Source organism: Pestalotiopsis fici (assembly GCF_000516985.1).
Source record: "Pestalotiopsis fici W106-1 unplaced genomic scaffold PFICI_Scf_3, whole genome shotgun sequence".
Classification (NCBI taxonomy): domain Eukaryota; kingdom Fungi; phylum Ascomycota; class Sordariomycetes; order Amphisphaeriales; family Sporocadaceae; genus Pestalotiopsis; species Pestalotiopsis fici.
Window position 1 is genome coordinate 6,060,361 of NW_006917093.1, and position 16,848 is coordinate 6,077,208.

The following is a 16,848-nucleotide window of genomic DNA, read 5'->3' on the forward strand; positions in this document are numbered from 1 at the left end:
CTTGGCTGAGATACGTGGTCTATGGTCAGCACCAAAGTTTCCATATACATGTGCCTGTTGCCGTCTTGAGCCAGATGGACGAATTTCCACCATTCTTCAAACGACAGAGATCCATTGGCCGATCTGTTCAAAGAAAGCAGTAGAGCGGAGGGCAAAGAAGAGGGCCAATCGGTCAGAATCATCAGATCCACACGCTCGAGAGAGGCAGGAACCCAAACGCCCGACCTTACGGCCACTAATGACGGAAGAGAAAATGCGAGGCTTTTTGAGACTGTAGGATAGAACAATATAGACGTGGGTACAACTCGGAACTTCACTAAGAGTAACCTCGAGTGGCTTCTGCATTTTCGAATATAACTATTGACTCCTAGCGAAATTTACAGCCGCGCGATGAGATTCCTTTTTTCAACCAATACATCACAACACATATATGTATTTCTGTGGCATTCACCGGCGTGTCCCTATCGGACACACCACAGACTTGAGAGAGGCGTTTCTTTATGGGGTCCATAAATCAAGAGCATAATAGACAATGCCATAGTGTGACCAAATGTTGGTGGTGCATATCGGTACCATTTCCGCAGATGGAAAAGACACCCGCCTCTATTTTTCAGTGAAGAGAAATTGCGTGCCATATCTGAATTGGAGCACATGCATGAGCCGACATATAACACATATGTATCACACTCAGCCCGCTCGCCGCCGGACCGGGACTAGAACGATATGTACCATGCATACCCTGATGCGACGTGCGACTTGCAGCTGTGAAAGTAAAATCTGGTCCCTCCGTCTGCACAGCAACGTTCTCGAGAAAAGCAACCACATGTGCTAATTCGACCCAAACGCTCCCTGGTGCATAATTGTGCCGGCCTGCATTCGGCCGCTGGAGGGTGATATGATTGGGCTGGCATTATTACTGTGGCGGGTGATGCGCTTTGTTAATTATGGCTATCGGTTTGTTTCGATCCCTGCCGCACGGCGCAGCGTGAAGCTCGGATGCATCAAACCTGCAGAAATACTTTGCCATAATCCTGGTCTTTGCGGACGCAGAAGATTTTCCTCTGGATTTGCTGCAAGATGTCACCCTTGTCGAGCGGGCGCGCGAGCAAAGAGAGTAGCATAAGAGCGGGGTGATGCCCGTCCAATTTCCAACATTCTGTTCACCTCTTTCTTTTCGATTGAGACTGAACTCCAATTCATCTCGATGGAGTCTTCAATGCAGCCCCCGTTCTTGTACGGAACCAGTACTTGCATCGCCAAGATAAAACACCCAAAAGCCCAGAAAGGCGGTTTCAAACACTCCGAGGTACACGCTTGCGATCCCTGCCGTAAGAACAAGAAAAAGGTACCCAACTTGAACAGCGATCTGCCAGAAGCGAGCTGAATATCACCAGTGCGAATGGTTTCCGAACCCTTTAGTCCTCGTATGTAGGAAATGTGCAGAGCGCCCCAACAACTTCCCGCCGTGCGAGATCCAGCCCAATCGCATTGAGCCGTTCCAAAAATGTAACTAGATACGTACACACCAGCATACTCATCAACTGCTGACAAGAAAACAGGGCAGGATACCGATTACGTCAAAGTGTTCAACGTCGACACCAAGTATGCGTCAAGCTGGCTAACTTTTGTGACTCATTATCCGGGATTGGCTGGCGTGGCATTGCTCCTGAGATGCTCACCCTTCCAAGCCACACACACCAATCAAATACGACTGGTCACCAAAGACGCGCACGGCTGGCACTACAAAGAAACACCTGCGCATTGCCTGGAATCAGACAAAGTGGACATCCAACAGTATATCAATACATGCGCCGCAGTCGAGTTGATGGAGGGTATGCAAAGAAACAATCCAATAGGGGTGATGTTCCGAATGGCCGCTGCATACCGCCATAATCCAATCGTGCAATGCTGCCTACACTTGTACACATCCCTGAAGCTAATGCTGCGGCCTGTCCTTCTTTGCGACGGCCACGACACGGAAATGTCAGGGTTCAGAGACGAGGTGGGGGTGCCAGCGCCACGTATGGTAAAGAGCCAGCTAGGTCACTTGCTGGAGATGAACATCATGGATCTCGACCGGATATTACGACGATATTGTCAGGGGCAGCTTCCTGGAAACGATCCCGTAACCATTTTGGTATACTTCTTCCTACTGCACGTGCGAGAGCTAGACGCAGCACGCAATATCTACTGGGCCCGTTACGTCGATGTTGTAAGTGGTGAATTTACCATTAAAAGAGCCCACTCGCTAAACTCATGGACAGGGCAGGTGCTGGCAGCATCCAAAACGAGCGCCGTACCTGCTCGAAGAAGTGACTGCCTCCTGTAAGGAGGTATTGTCGGAATTGAGAAATCAGGTTGGATTGAACCCTGCCAATTGGCCCAATTGTGGCACTGATGAGAAGGCCACTCTGTGGTTGAGGCAATTGCGAGAAGCCTTCATTCAACACCAATGGATTCCAGAACCAGTGGCAATGGCATACCAGGATGGCAACCCGTTCTCATTAGAATTCACAATCAGTTCCAGGATGTTTACCATTGCGTACGATGACTTTACTATAGAATAGATAGTGGTCTATGCAGAATGAGAGACTCCCATCAGTGTTTGGACCGTTGACTTGACAGAGTCCCACGTCTCCTGCTGCGTATCTCCATGCTGGATCTGTGATAGTGTCAGCTTTACCCGAATAGCATTAACAAATAGCTTACCTGTCGGAAATGGCGGGTGTCTCTAATAACGGAGCGGTCTCCGGCGTCGTTCATTTGACCTTCCCAACGGCCGCACTGAGTCGTGCCGACGATGTGAAGGAAGTAGTATGGCTTGCGAGGCTGCTAGAGTAAGAGCCGATTGTCAAACTCGGGCAAATGCTCACATACCTGTTTATGCGACAGTAACAACTGCTCGCTGAACCCTTCTACCAGGACCCATCGATCATCCGCCTGGTTATCGAGGGTCTCTTCCAGCAGTTTGAGTGAAAGTTGGGCAGGCACATCCATTTGTTCCTCCAATGTCTCCCAAATGTAACTCGACAATGCATCAGAATGACACTCAGATCTGGTGCGCAGGATTTCGTGCAGAGAGAGATGTTGCATTCCGAACTCGTCTCTCAAACGATCGCACGATGCAGCGACGATTGACTGGTCACCTGTAGAAGTGAGTTATGGGTGAGCATGATAGAACGGATTTCACTTACCAGTGACGAAGAGTACATTGTGATGCTTCTTTCGCTCGTTCTCGCATGTTCTCCTCTGTAGCATATCAAGCACGAGCTTGCCTTCGGCCGAGCTAATCTTGGAGCTGAGCCCCTTGAACTCCTCGAAGCGGTCAGGCATTTCTGATGAGCTGTCGTACTCTTGAGCCTGCAGAATGCATTCAAGCTTGTCCATCTCTTTGACGAATCGGCCTTCGGCTGTCTTTCCATGTTCATAGTCATCCCAGGCGTCGAAGACCTCTCTGGCTAGATCTTCACTCAATAAAGAACATAAATACTTGAACGCGTTCGCCTCGAGCTTGTGTTTCTGGTCTAATCAATCTGTTAGAGATTGGGGGCTTGTAATACAATGCATTCTTACCTTTGGCGACACCAGCATAAGTGGGAATGTCTCCGATTACAGATTCAGCCAAGTCATGGCAGATACCTATAAGAAGGCATCGTGACCGGTTCAGGTCACTCTGCGTTCTGATCAGCCACAGTCAGCACACATCGGTCATGTACCTACGGGCGCCAGGAGCATGCTGAGCCATGCCACACCAAAGGAGTGACTGGCAACGCTCTCAGGATGCTGAATCATTCTGAGCCATCCCGTACGCGGAACGTCTTTCAGAGCCAGAATTGACTGGAAAAACCAGAGCGAAGTCACTTTTTTGTCCATAGCCGAGTCCTTGAAGTTGTGTATCATGTAATTATCTACCATCAGTGACGACTTGGAAGTTTCCTCCCAACCCCGCGCCAGGGTGTTGAAAGCGGGGTTCCCTTTCGGTGCCCTTTTTTTCGTACAGAAGACTCCAATCGCCCACACCTTTGAACCTGACACTGAATCTACCATCCATGCCATCTTCAGAATGTCCGTCAATAACGGCCCCGAACAGCCTTGGAGCGTTGCAGGTGCGCTGCAACAACTTGGAATTACACCCGAGGAAAAAGCCAATGACTTCCTGCCCTTTTGGCATATTCTTGAACGACTCAAAACAACTAAACGTACGGGCTGGAAGCGCCATGGTATCAAGGAGTAAGAATACGTCTTCGTCTTGTGGTAGCTGGCGGAGCTAACGATTACAGCGGGGAATCTATTGCTGATCATTCATGGCGGATGGCCATGATTGCCATGTTCGCGGCTCCCGCCAATCTCGACAAACTCAAGTGCATCCAGATGTGTCTCGTCCATGACATTGCTGAGTCTGTCGTCGGCGACATCACGCCTGCCGACAATATCTCGAAAGAAGAGAAGCAAGGTCGCGAACGTGAAACGGTGGATTGGATGGCCCAGGCATTGCTGTGCAAAGCTGGAGATGGGCGCCAGGGCGAGGAACTTCGTGGTATATGGGAAGAGTTCGAACAAGGAGACACTGCCGAGAGTCGTTTTGTCCAAGATATTGACAAAATCGAGCTCCTCTTGCAGATGGTCGAATATGAGGGCCGAAGTGCTCAAGATCTAAGCCAGTTTGCATACGTGGCACAGAAGCTTTCAGACAATATGAAGCCATTGGGCGAAAAAATCTTGGACGAAAGACAAGATGTACTACCTGCGCCTGAAGAACCGGGAATGAAAGAGATGCAAGACAGATACTACTCATAGTAACGGCGATTTGGTAGTCTATAATACTAGCCTTACAAGGAGGCTATTCGAAGCTTCGGTCGCTTCTAGCGGGAACTGCACTGCTCCACTCACAGGTACCAGCTCGTCCACTCTGCTTTTCCCAATTCAATCTGATGTGCATTCGTATGAAACTTCCATGCCAACTCTATCGCATAAGCAAGACCAGCTGAAAATCATATTAATGTCACGTTATGCAACTGTCTTCAAGCGGAGGAAAGAATGGTCTTGAAAGAATACATAGGCCGTCTCCATGCACTTACGGCAACCGCTGCCCTGTAGCGCCCATCTCCGCATAGGTCGACTCGTTTAGTTCCCGCTTAATAGGATCGAGTGCGGAGTAAAGTACTTTCGCTCCCCTGGCAGCCGCTGAATGTACATTGTACACTATTGTGTATTACGTTCCTAGAAAATGCCGCGTAACTGTTCCGGGCATGCAGAGCATGCAGGGGTGGTCTCGATCTCATCGTCCCACTTTTTTATGGTAAATTTTTTTTTTGGCAGTTGAAGTATAGGTACCAAAACAAGACTATACTTTGGAGCACAAAAGCAATAAAATGTCGGCTGTAATGAAGTAGGATCAATATGTTGGGTGCTGAGTTACGGAGCTGCTGTGTGCAAAGCCCACGAAGTACTTAGAAGCGTCTTAATCCGCGATAATGTGACCAGAGTAAGCTGTCCACTTATGCCCTGCTCCAGCCAATATAGTCAACAATATCGTTTGAGACCATGATGGCTTCATTGTTGCATTCCGATAATCATTCGAGTATCTTCGACGTATCCAACATTGACATTGCATCCCACGACGACCAGAACAACAATCATGGCCAGGACTCCTTACACCATTCTGGTGATCAATTCGATGATCATTCCGAGGATGATTCGAGTATCTTCGACGCATCCAACATTGACTCAAATGTCTACCACGATGAGTCAGATACCGACCTAGACAGCATTGCATCCCACGATGACCAGAACAATAATCATGGCAATAATGCCATCATCGACGAAGCCAACAATGACCCAGATACCGACCTAGACAGCATTGCATCCCATGATGTACAACGGCCCTTGACGTCTTCCAGACTTCCTCCACCTCCACCTCCACCTCCACCGCCATCACCGGCTGCTTCGGTTCGTGGCGATTGTGATCTTAAGCCTCCTCAATTGACTGCTAATTAATTTTGATATTAGCCAGTTGTTGTGTTCCAGGGTAAGTGCCTCAATGAAATAGTTTAATGAATTATACAACTCATCCTACCAAGATATCCAACACGACGCAATAGCCCAAAAGATGAACAATGGCCTGTTTGCATCACCCATAACAGATCCTGAGCATATTCTCCATCTAGGTCCCTGGCGTACGAAGTGGGTGTTAAAAGCAGGTAGAGTCTCTCAAGCCATCATCATAGATCCAGCTAATCAAGTCACTTAGTCAACCGTCTACAGACTTCTCAAGTCACCACGCTTCAACCGGAGATCAGGTCCGATATCACTCGACGACAACACTGCTATACACATCGGAGAATCGAGTTCTACCAGCATGATTTTGACCACATGTATGAGCAAGGAGAAACGTACGATTTGATCTTCATGAGAGAGACATTGGAAGTGAAGACAGAGGTTGCGGCCGCCGCAATTATTCAGAAAGCTGCCAGGTATGTATACTTGCCATCACCAATGTTGCAAAGACTGAGATGGGCAGACTATTGAAGCCTGGTGGCTATTTTGAAGTACAAACGTTCGTGCGCTACTTCGAACGTTGCAAAGTCGGCAATGCCAGCGACCTCGTTGGAGATGTATTCGAGCGCGCCAAGGAACTTGGACAAGCTATAATCAGCACGACGCCCTGGAAAAGCTTGATGGAAGATGCGGGGCTCGAGACGCAGCAATGCATATTGAGCTCATCCACATTCACTGACGATTTTGCTGCTTTCCTCCCGGAGTACCTCGATGGTCATCTTCCCGATCTGGCTCCCATGGCAGCGGAAGCTCTCAAATGCCCAGGAATGGAGAACTCTATAAGACTGTAAGTTCATCCCCAGCGAGAATATTCTCAGCTCATCTGTGAGGAATAGGCAAGTTATTTGTGGTCGGAAGCCTGTCGAGACATCTTGAGTGAGTACGTTTGCTGGGCAGATGATACGGCCCATGCTATTTATTTGAAGGATACCGGACATGCTGCGAGCAATACGAAGATAAGCAAGACTGACATCGGGAAGCTTCCCCATGGTTGATTTTGGCTTCGAGGGAGTGCAGTGGATTCCTTTGTGGCTTTACAGCATTTTATATGTAGGCTAGATGCCAAAGACAGGTGCGCTGCCAGAATCAATCCCATATGTAAGGCATGTGGCCAACTGAGGCTATTCCCGTCCTCGCCTTTTGTACTGCCTAGAAGCCGATGGCGACGGAGGACTCCGTGTGAACTTAGCTGGGCGGGAAGGAGGCGTTTGCACGCTTGGCAATGGGATATTTGACGCGAAGCTAGTTGCAAAGCTCTGTGAATCCCCAGCATCGTCGTTGCCATCTGGATCATCTTCAAAGCTGTGTTTCAGAATCCCCAATCCAAGATTCGTCTCTTGGGTCTCAGTCTCCTCAGTTTGAGATCCAGACTCGTCAGGGTCGGCAAATAACCGGCACTCAAAAAAGTCGGCGGGACTGGAACTGTAATCCCTCTGGCTCGGTATGACCTCAATAAAGCCGGCATCCGTAGTGCCAATAACTTGGCTACGAGCTTTAGCGTTCGCCGCCTCAATAAATTTGTCACGATATTTCTGTGCCAAAATGCGAATATTTCTGAATGCTGCGGATCCTTCCCGCCAGACTTCATCGTCCCCCGTAGTGGCATAAGCTTTGATTTGGGTTGTATAATACTGTGGTCTCTCCTGCAAGGGGTTGGGCGCGAGGATGTGATGAGCGTATAATTTTAAGGTTCCGTCGACCAGAGTTGACGTGAAGGCGTAGGCGTTGCCATCAAAACCAGGCTCCGGTACTAGATAATTTTGCAAGGCATGCATAATGCGAGCTCCATGAGCTCCATTCAGAACCGCCTGCCGTTGAGCCACGTCGCCAGTCCCCCCGGGGCCCTTAGCTTCGAGGAAAAAGTTCGGTGCCACGGGGGCATTCGCGTGCTTTGTAGGAATAATGATGGTACCTAGCTCCTCTCGTACTACTTTTTCGACTTTGCCCGGCTGTGCCCCATCAAAGAAATCAGGTATTGGATTGGCCGTTGTGTTCCCGGTGATGGAGGCGAGATTGAGGAAGGGAAGGTGTCCCTCGTTCGGGATATCGACATCGCCAGCGAGTATGGGCACCACAACGCGCATAATCGTACCTTCAGACTTCGTTGTGTTTTTTATCTGGAAGTCCTCGAAAGCCGACTCGGGCACGACGGATGGCGAGAGGGATGCCCGAGGGGTCTTGAGCGCCTGTCGGATCTCTTCTATATTTGTTGGTTTCGGTGTCCTTTGGCCGTTCGGTAGGCAATAGAACGGAGGGTAAATATCGTGATCAATAAGGTGCTGTTCGAAATTGGCATCATACGCCGAGGATCGTCGGCTTGTAGAAGACACTGTCGTTGGTCTGGTCGATTGCGTTCTCTTACTGCTGATGGAAGATGATCTAGAGGCCATCTCGTCCGATAACGGTTGGCACTAGAGGACTGGGATTAGCTTAGCGAGGATAGAGACAGCCGAAAAGAACATACACCACGAAGATCTGAGAGATCGGGGCCACCTGTCCTGGCAAACCGAGCCAGCTTGAGGTCACCACGCGCGGTAGCTTGGTTGAAGCTTACGATACTACTTTGAGGTGATCCAGACTTGGGAAACAGGCGCGCGTCGGTCCGCTGATCGTGTTCTCGCAAAGCACGATCTGTAAGCCAGAGCTTCGATAAAGTATCATAAAAGTCAGGCGGGAAATTCAACCTTGCCTTCTCACTAGATACGTCTTCTGGCAAAGGCTCGTCTGCGCGCTTTCTCTTTCGGGTCTGCAGTCTTGCCATGGACCGATACAAGTAGTTGCAAGAATAGATAAGGACTTGAAATCAATTCGCAGCCGTCATGGTAGATGCGACTCACGCGACGAAGGGATCGTTCTAGGAGAAAAGATCAGCGCTAATTACGCGCCCAAGCGGGGAGGAGCTGCCCACCAGCCAGTGGCTAACCTAATAGAAAAGCACCACTTGGCACGTTGGTCAATACATTGGATGGAGTAAAACCCCACACACTACTCTGTAGCGTACCAATCATTTATTTAACCAGCCACTCGCGCTAGCGGTTGCGTCCTTATTTCGTCTCCGATTTCCCTCTCGAGTCAGGTTCTCTCTTCTTTCTCACCCACACTATACGTGTACTGCAATCATTACCGTTATATGTCGCTCTATTCTTTCCAAACAAACTGTTCCTTGCTCATTCTTTCGGTTCTACTACCCGTGCAAGAGATCTATGATGTTGTCGGCGTAGGAGTGGGATCACGTCGGAACTCGTCTCATGTGTCACTCTTGGTTTCGAGCCACGCATAGAACAGTCACCCGCGTACCCGCTCATTCTACTACCTCTGGCAACTCATACCTCTTTGCACTTCGCGGGTCACTTCACAAGGACAGTTCGCTGGTGCTTAGGTCAGTCACCTATTCATGCAAAAGCTCTGTAATGTTGTCGGCGTAGGAGTGGGATCACGTCGGAACTCGTCTTATGTACCGGTTTCTAGCCACGCATAGAACAGTCACCCGCGTACCCGCTCATTCTACTACCCCTGGCAACTTATAGTTGTTCTTGTGTCGACGGGATCAGGACTGTTATGATATTACCGTAAGTTTCCTTTTGATCATCTGCTACCTGCTCTGCATGCACATTTAGGTTTTCACAAGCGAGACATGTCAGTCAGCGCCAATGTCACGGTGAAAAACATTCGCATCAAGAGAGTCGTCGCTCTCTCCGACCACCAGGACGAACATGTAACTGTCGATGTACCTCAAGTTGACCCCTTCTTTGCCTTCAACGCGATATACGTGCCACCGGCGACAGCTCTCTTCAGGTTGAGCATCCTCGTGAATAAAGCGACTGTATACCTGCAGCTCTCACCCAATCGCATCGAATCGCTGAAAAAGACCACTTGCGACCATAGGAAGAAGGATACTGGGATATGCTTTGATGTCATTAGTAAGCATTTGGGTGGCCATCTCTCTTTTACACGCCTCGAGTTTCAGCTCCTCCGTCATGCCGATATCATTGTTCCGAAGGAGTTCAGCTTGGATCACTGTGACGCTGAGGCAAGATGCACGTTTGCGGCGATTGTCTCGTTAGCCACCGCCACAAACTTCTCCCTCTACATGCCACGCGACATCCTCCCAAATGCGGATTACAAGGGCTTCTCTGGCGCTGTCCAACAACGTTCGAAATCGACAGAGGACCAGGATTCCGAGTTGAAGCGATTGGCAGATATCCGAAAGTTGTATAATGGTAGAGGCGGTGTATTATTTGACCCTGATCAATATCGCCCTTTGACACATGTACCCGAAGTTGTTACTGTTGTCCCCACACCAGATGACATCAAGACGGATGGGTCTTCCCGGTCGGTATGCGAGCAATCAACAGCGTCCGACTCGGACACTACTATTGCCACTATTGCTATTGGCACTCCGCCTGAGTATCAAGCCAATGACATTCCACCGCCGTCTTATTGTATGTCATTAGCAACTCATCTTTCATGCCAAAATCTAACGCCCACAGGTGCATCAGCAGAGGGACCTAGACACGCATCACCTCACCCCAACCCTGAAAATGACCGCAAGCACGACTTAAGTAGTGATGAGAGCAATATCGACTCACACTCACTCTTCAAAAGGAGACGATTACAGGCGTCGACCGTGGATACCTTGTCCCATTCCCACTTCGCAGCTACGCATTCCACCAGAGCACTCGAAATCCAAGTTAGGAAGCAACAAGAAGAAATTGAGCACCTCAAGGCAGAAATGGCGACGCTTCAGAGACGGACTGACGCCCTCCAGAAACAGTGCAATGATATGGAGAGGCGGAGCGACGGTTTAGAGGATCTAGAGAGTCGTCAAGAATCAGTGGAGAAGACTCTTGAGTCTGTGTACGCGAATATTGATGACGAGGTTGAGCAGGGTTGTCTAGTAGTCAAGGACGAGCTTCGTCAGGAATTCGAGGGCATGATGAATGATCACCTAGACTTGTGGACCGAAGAAAACATGGGTGAGATGGTTGAAGGATATATGGGAAAGTGTATGGAGCAGTATATGACCAAGTACGTGGAGGAGCATGTGGCAGGCTTCATGGCCGACTTGAGAAGAAAACTTCGCAGCGTCTTGAACGACTAAATAGCATTCGGTCCTTACAACATTCCCAGAGTGTCGCAGCCGTCCCAATGAGAAAGATCACTACATGTCACTGATGGAAGCTTAGGGCAAAGGGCAAAGGGCAAAGTTCAGCATGCACTTCGTTCCGTCACAGGAGTACGTACATAGTCTGTATTCATCGTGTCTGAGCACGAGCCCGTGACTCTCAATTTGTTAGTGCGGTTGCGCGGGGCGACACGTTTTACTCTCGCTGGCACTCACGCTTTGCCCCTCGTCAGCTTCTTGTGTCATCATCAATATTCAAGCTAGCTATCATTCTCACGTGTAAATAAGGCTTCTCAGAGATAGAATTATGATTTCAATTCGAGTTGCCACATGTCAGACGGCATTATCCCTTCCCACCAAGAGGTGCACGCGTCCTCTCAAGGACAACTGGTATCCCCCCCAAGGCTTGTTCTGAAACCTCCGCATGCGCCCTACCAAATACCAACCCCAGCCGTCCGCACAATACGTTTCTTACACCCAGGCTACCATGACCGGAACAATATATTGCTCATTTTGCCAGCATTTGACTCTGGGGGCATTCAGTACGAGACCGCACATACTGCCTGTGCGGTTCTCGCCAATTGCAGATGTGATGGATACCTAGCAGCCACGCGGGATGGAGCTCGAATCCTTGATGCAAGTGGCATACTCACAGGCTTGAGCTACTACTTTTTCGTCCCGGGAGGTAAGTTGGTCTCGACAACTTGAGTGTTCCACAGCTTTTGACATTGATGAGATGAGGACTATGCTGTCGTGCCATCTTTCGATCATTTCCAATTCCCTGCCACTGTCCCCCAGGCGTGGTCGGCCGCAGCTATTCACCAGTCCTCAACTGACAGAGTCCTGGAACGCGATCAGACTTGTCGAATCACGTGCGCATCTTTACCTAACGAAATTGCGCATATCATACCTGCAGCACAAGGCGAGTGGTGGCGGTCGAACTCAATGTATCTGTATACGACACGTCCAGAAAGAAGCATCGACACAAATTGCCCCGAAAATGCAATCGTATTGCGGCGGGACGTACATTACTTATGGGATAGTCATAAGTTTGCCATCCTTCCAAAGCAAGGAAAATGGGTGGTCCACGTCCTCGATAATCTGGCAACGGAAGAACTATATCAATGTTACCACAACCTCGAGATGCAACGGATAATTGGCGTGGCGCCTGAATTTCTGCTTGCGCGTTTTGCCCTTGCCATTCTCTCACAAAAATCCATATTTCTTCATCAAGGCGTTTCGCGCACACTGGTCGTTCTGACTGGTGGGGAGATCCATCGCAAGGTATTCTCGGCACAGGAGTGCCGGACCTTCTCCAGCAACGGCCGCACCAGCAGGAGTTGTAGTCCCAAGAAACGGTCGAGGTCGACGGCAAATGATACCCAGTACAGCCAGGATCAAATCGATAGTTGGGATGGTCAGGACAGTTCAGATGATGAGGTGCGCGGTCGAGCTCGGAAACGACGTTGCTCTCGCCCTCAGGATGTGTCCTTTTCAAGCATAGGTTCTCCACCGTCCCTAGATAATAGCTTCAGTAGCAAAGACGAAGAAGAGGGGGGTGGTACTTGTCTTCCAGTGAAAACATTCAAGTCACAGGGGGCAATTGGAACGACAGGGCTGGAACAGGAAACGAAAGATGGAACGAGATAGTGGCCGCTGGGCTTTGAGAGATGGGCCATGCGCCATGTGAGATGGGAGATGGGAGATGGGATGGGAGATGAGTGATGGCTGATGGCTAATGGGAGATGGGAGATGGGAGATGGGAGATGGGAGATGGGATGGGAGATGAGTGATGCCTGATGGCTGATGGGAGATGACGGATGCGCGGTGAGTGGCGCCAGGAATATGAGCTTGTTAGCAGTGGGAGTTTGGGTATATCGAATATTGCTGTAGATGGGGGATGGGTCGGGCGATGAGATGGGATGGGCGATGAGTGATGGGCGATGGGCGATGGGAAACAGGAAGGGTAGAATTTACAACTATCCATGGTTGAGGATTTGATGGGTACGACAGAATTCTTGGAGCGCTTCTTCCAATTCCTTTGTATGGCGTCCTTGGTGTACAGCTTGGTGTACTAAGTTCGTGAATTCCTTCGAGGTAGAAACTCCGATCAAGTTTGATACTCGATGGGCCCATATTTCCAGCGTGCTGAGTTTAATGGAAAAATCGCGGCTTTTACGATTAGCAAGGCCTTAGAATGCTTTGATCCCCGTATACCTACGCGATCTTGTCTCCCTTATCAGAGTACACAAGAACTGCAAGGGGGGACCTGTTAGTCAAAATCGCCCATCGTTTTGCGATGCGTCGCATTCTCTTTATGTCGCTTCGCGTCGTCCCATGATTGGCAAGAGCGGCATGAACAAGATCTATCGCAGTGCCCACCACTTTTGATCCTCTCTCAGCGGCGAGACTTCCTATCTGTCGCTCCTGCCTGACAAAAGGAGTCAGTGCATCAAAAAATTCTGTCAGTTGGAGGAAAGCGAGTCTTGTGAGCCACTGCTGGCTTTTTTGTGACGATAGAAGAGAATGGATGAATCGAATTTTCTCGGCGACGGCCTCATCTGTGCATGTCGCAATATTGGTCATGGACATCTTGCTGATGATATCGGCCCAAGCATAGTATAGCTCCCGCAGTTGCTCATCATGTACTGGGCCGGTCGTCATCAATTGTGCCAATATTGTGTCAGATTCAAGATCATCAAAGCAGTCCATGGGATCACCGAGATGCGAAGCTTGCCGCTGGCAGTCAATTGATTGTTCCATGTTGGGTCTGAAGAGGAGCTCAACTTGTGGCATAGAAACGCTGGGTAAAGTCGGTTTATATAGTTTGCTTCCCACGATACTGAAGCTAGCTTGGCTTTCAACTTCCACGAATAAGCATTCTCGTAGCAGAGAACTGAAACTTGCTTCCACAACTCCTGTTCCTTGCTTCCACAACTCTTGTTACTTATTTCCAGTTCATGATTTCTAGATCCTCTCCCAATCCACCGCCACAGAACTGCCAGGGTCCTCGATCAACGAAATCACCTTCTCAGTAGGTATGTGAGCCACTTCTTCCGTGATCGGATCTGTCACAGTGAACCACCCCTCTCCGTCAGCTTCCCAAGATCTCCGGTCCCAAGAAAGGTCAAGGAAGATGCCCATGCCATCAGCCTGTATGACCAAAGATGGGAGATGTTCCTGAAGTAGATCCTCGGAGCACGCCTCTGCTCCGTCGGCCGTGAACCAAGTCTTCTCGCGACGATCCCATGTGTACTCCAGAGTACCATGGGCACGTTTCCAAACTCTGACTTTCTGTACTCTCACCCATGAGTCTCGGCCATGGTAGAACCTAGTGCCAGTATTTCGGCGCTTCCTGGGGGCTGAACACGATTCGCTACGTCGTTTTATGCTTTTCCTAGATTGCTCCCGGTCGCTGGAGCATGCGAAATCTGCGGCTTCCACGATCTCTGTGACTTCTGTGGCTTCTGCGACTTCTGTGACTTCTGTGACTTCTGTGGCTTCTGCGACTTCTGTGACTTCTGTGACTTCTGTGGCTTCTGTGACTTCTGTGACTTCTGTGGCTTCTGCGGCTTCTGCGACTTCTGCGACTTCTGCGACTTCTGCGACTTCTGCGATCTCTGAGATGTCTGCGATCTCTGAGATGTCTGCGACTTCTGCGACTTCTGTGACTTCTGTGGCTTCTGCGATCTCTGAGATGTCTGCGACTTCTGCGACTTCTGCGATCTCTGAGATGTCTGTGGCTTCGGTGCTGCTTCTGGAATATGCGATCTGTGTGTCAAAGAAGTCTGAACTGGGCTCATCAAGAGACCAGTGATAGTCGCCATAAGTAGGAGGTTGAAATGAAAAGTCGAGTGTATCGTCGTCAGGAACGATGTTCCAGTCAGGAACGATGTTCCAGTCAGACGGCTCCTGTTCCCGAAGGAAGTCGAAGATAGTCTCTGGATAGTCTTTTTGGCGTTCAATTGCACACATGGTGAATGTTTGCAGCATAAGAATGAGAGAAAAAGAAGGGAAAGTCCTGAGCAGAGAAGTTGGGGAGGTGACTCCTTAAATACTGCGTGTCTGTAATGGCCTACCAATCAGCGGCCTTGAGCAGCGCTGGACAAGGCATCGTCATCATGCAGATAGGTCGGGGGATCGGAACTCTTCAGTCTATGTAGCATGCATGGAGGTCAATGTGATAGGTATTGGAACATGTTTATTGAAGCAGTACACACGATACCGACCAGCGGTCTGAACACAATTAAACCCCCTACATATCCTCCATAAAGGTAAACAGCCTTGGTGAAATAGCATCGAATACTGCAGTTAATGGGCAATCGTGAACCAGGGGGACCCCTTCGCAGTTGCAATGGAGAGGACCGAGATTCGACATGTCCAGCTCTTTGGTCTCACAGAAGTCGTATCCGTCCTCCGTGAGAGTTGAGATATGGACAGGGGATACGTTGTGGACGGCATCGAAGTTGTAGAGATCGTATATGTTATTGAGCCCATCGATATCATTGCCAAGCTCCTCAGACAGTGGTGTCAGATTGTTGGGGTTGTCATGATCGCTGTTACACCAGACCACTCAGTATTGAAACCTATAGCAAGGCATAATCGTTCCACTTACGTTTCCTCATGCGGTGGAGGTTCCCCTTCTCCATGTGGTGGAGTTTCCTCCTCTCCATTGGGTGGAGTTTCCTCTCGACAAAATTCGGCCGTGAAAAGACATGGTTCAACTAATGACGATGAGTTACGCGAAGGGAAGTAGGAGGGTGTCTTCTGACCAGCGATCAGTCCAGATAAGGTGTCCCATGATGGAACCACCTGGTACGTTCGATAATGTTGTCCGATCTTGGATAAGATGGATGTTAGTTGTTGGGTAATAGATGATACATCCGCAGGGTTGACGGGATTGCAGCCTTGATGGTGTAAGCTATCGAGCACAAAGTCTCTAAAGCTGTTCCATGGGGGGCCAGGCTCCCTGAACAATAATGAGGGCAAGTGGGTTGGGAAGGGTGAAGAAGAGGGTGGCCTGAGGTGGAATTGTTGTTCAAGAACAGGTATTGGGGGCAGGGGAGGACGAGGGAGATGAGGGGAGCGCTTTGGTGCCATGGGGGCCTGAGGGTAGAGGTTGTGTGAGAGAATAAAGATTCTGGGGGATGATGAGAATATCGAGGGAGAAGAAAACGGGGGAAACTGCTGCTTTTGTGGTGGGATCAGTTGCATAGTCGTGGTCGCTGAGTTCAAAGCACGCCGTTGTACTGCGGGCCAGCCGCCACCGACAGACAAGGGAGAATACAAGCTCCAATTGCTGTTGGTCACCTTAGCGCTACGATCATCTACGTTGCCGAGTCCTGCGTCTCGACCGTTCCTCGCTGCCCGAGGATGTATCGGACTGATAAGATCGCCTCCTGTTTTCCCGGGGGGAACGATCAGTCTTGCCCATTTTGCTAGAAAAATTAGCACACAGTATGTCAATTGAAAGGGATACAAACTGAAGTCTAGTAGCGATGACATAAGCGCTGAGGAAAATGATAATAAGCGCTTTTCTAAGTTCCATGTTGTAATGCTAGTAGTGAATGAGCAGTAAGTGGCGAAGAACGAATATTCTGTTGTAGGAAGGAAGACACAAGGTGACAATTTGATGATATATATATATATATATATCCGATGAGAAG

The 16,848-nt window shown here is 49.5% G+C and overlaps 8 protein-coding genes across 8 annotated transcripts; 4 read left to right on the top strand and 4 right to left on the bottom strand.

Annotated features, from left to right (window-relative positions):
* Nucleotides 1-2,575: 2,575 nt before the first annotated feature.
* PFICI_05942 (uncharacterized protein) lies at nucleotides 2,576-3,792 on the bottom strand (the record flags this gene model as incomplete). Its single annotated transcript, XM_007834523.1, has 6 exons — nucleotides 2,576-2,662; nucleotides 2,710-2,832; nucleotides 2,878-3,146; nucleotides 3,195-3,524; nucleotides 3,574-3,673; nucleotides 3,721-3,792. The coding sequence occupies 6 exons, from the start codon at nucleotides 3,790-3,792 to the stop codon at nucleotides 2,576-2,578; spliced, it is 981 nt and encodes a 326-aa protein (XP_007832714.1).
* A 271-nt stretch (nucleotides 3,793-4,063) lies between these two features.
* On the top strand, nucleotides 4,064-4,797 carry PFICI_05943 (uncharacterized protein; the record flags this gene model as incomplete). The annotated part of the gene is made up of 2 exons (XM_007834524.1): nucleotides 4,064-4,230; nucleotides 4,281-4,797. The coding sequence occupies 2 exons, from the start codon at nucleotides 4,064-4,066 to the stop codon at nucleotides 4,795-4,797; spliced, it is 684 nt and encodes a 227-aa protein (XP_007832715.1).
* A 750-nt stretch (nucleotides 4,798-5,547) lies between these two features.
* On the top strand, nucleotides 5,548-5,997 carry PFICI_05944 (uncharacterized protein; the record flags this gene model as incomplete). The annotated part of the gene is made up of 1 exon (XM_007834525.1): nucleotides 5,548-5,997. One exon carries the CDS (start codon nucleotides 5,548-5,550, stop codon nucleotides 5,995-5,997), a length of 450 nt encoding a protein of 149 aa, XP_007832716.1.
* Nucleotides 5,998-6,372: 375 nt separating this feature from the next.
* On the top strand, nucleotides 6,373-6,848 carry PFICI_05945 (uncharacterized protein; the record flags this gene model as incomplete). Its single annotated transcript, XM_007834526.1, has 2 exons — nucleotides 6,373-6,473; nucleotides 6,521-6,848. 2 exons carry the CDS (start codon nucleotides 6,373-6,375, stop codon nucleotides 6,846-6,848), a joined length of 429 nt encoding a protein of 142 aa, XP_007832717.1.
* A 330-nt stretch (nucleotides 6,849-7,178) lies between these two features.
* Nucleotides 7,179-8,818, bottom strand: PFICI_05946 (uncharacterized protein; the record flags this gene model as incomplete). The annotated part of the gene is made up of 2 exons (XM_007834527.1): nucleotides 7,179-8,468; nucleotides 8,522-8,818. 2 exons carry the CDS (start codon nucleotides 8,816-8,818, stop codon nucleotides 7,179-7,181), a joined length of 1,587 nt encoding a protein of 528 aa, XP_007832718.1.
* Nucleotides 8,819-9,691: 873 nt separating this feature from the next.
* On the top strand, nucleotides 9,692-11,158 carry PFICI_05947 (uncharacterized protein; the record flags this gene model as incomplete). The annotated part of the gene is made up of 1 exon (XM_007834528.1): nucleotides 9,692-11,158. The coding sequence occupies one exon, from the start codon at nucleotides 9,692-9,694 to the stop codon at nucleotides 11,156-11,158; it is 1,467 nt and encodes a 488-aa protein (XP_007832719.1).
* A 2,991-nt stretch (nucleotides 11,159-14,149) lies between these two features.
* PFICI_05948 (uncharacterized protein) lies at nucleotides 14,150-15,157 on the bottom strand (the record flags this gene model as incomplete). The annotated part of the gene is made up of 1 exon (XM_007834529.1): nucleotides 14,150-15,157. The coding sequence occupies one exon, from the start codon at nucleotides 15,155-15,157 to the stop codon at nucleotides 14,150-14,152; it is 1,008 nt and encodes a 335-aa protein (XP_007832720.1).
* A 280-nt stretch (nucleotides 15,158-15,437) lies between these two features.
* Nucleotides 15,438-16,282, bottom strand: PFICI_05949 (uncharacterized protein; the record flags this gene model as incomplete). Its single annotated transcript, XM_007834530.1, has 2 exons — nucleotides 15,438-15,738; nucleotides 15,798-16,282. 2 exons carry the CDS (start codon nucleotides 16,280-16,282, stop codon nucleotides 15,438-15,440), a joined length of 786 nt encoding a protein of 261 aa, XP_007832721.1.
* Between the last annotated feature and the right edge of the window lie 566 nt (nucleotides 16,283-16,848).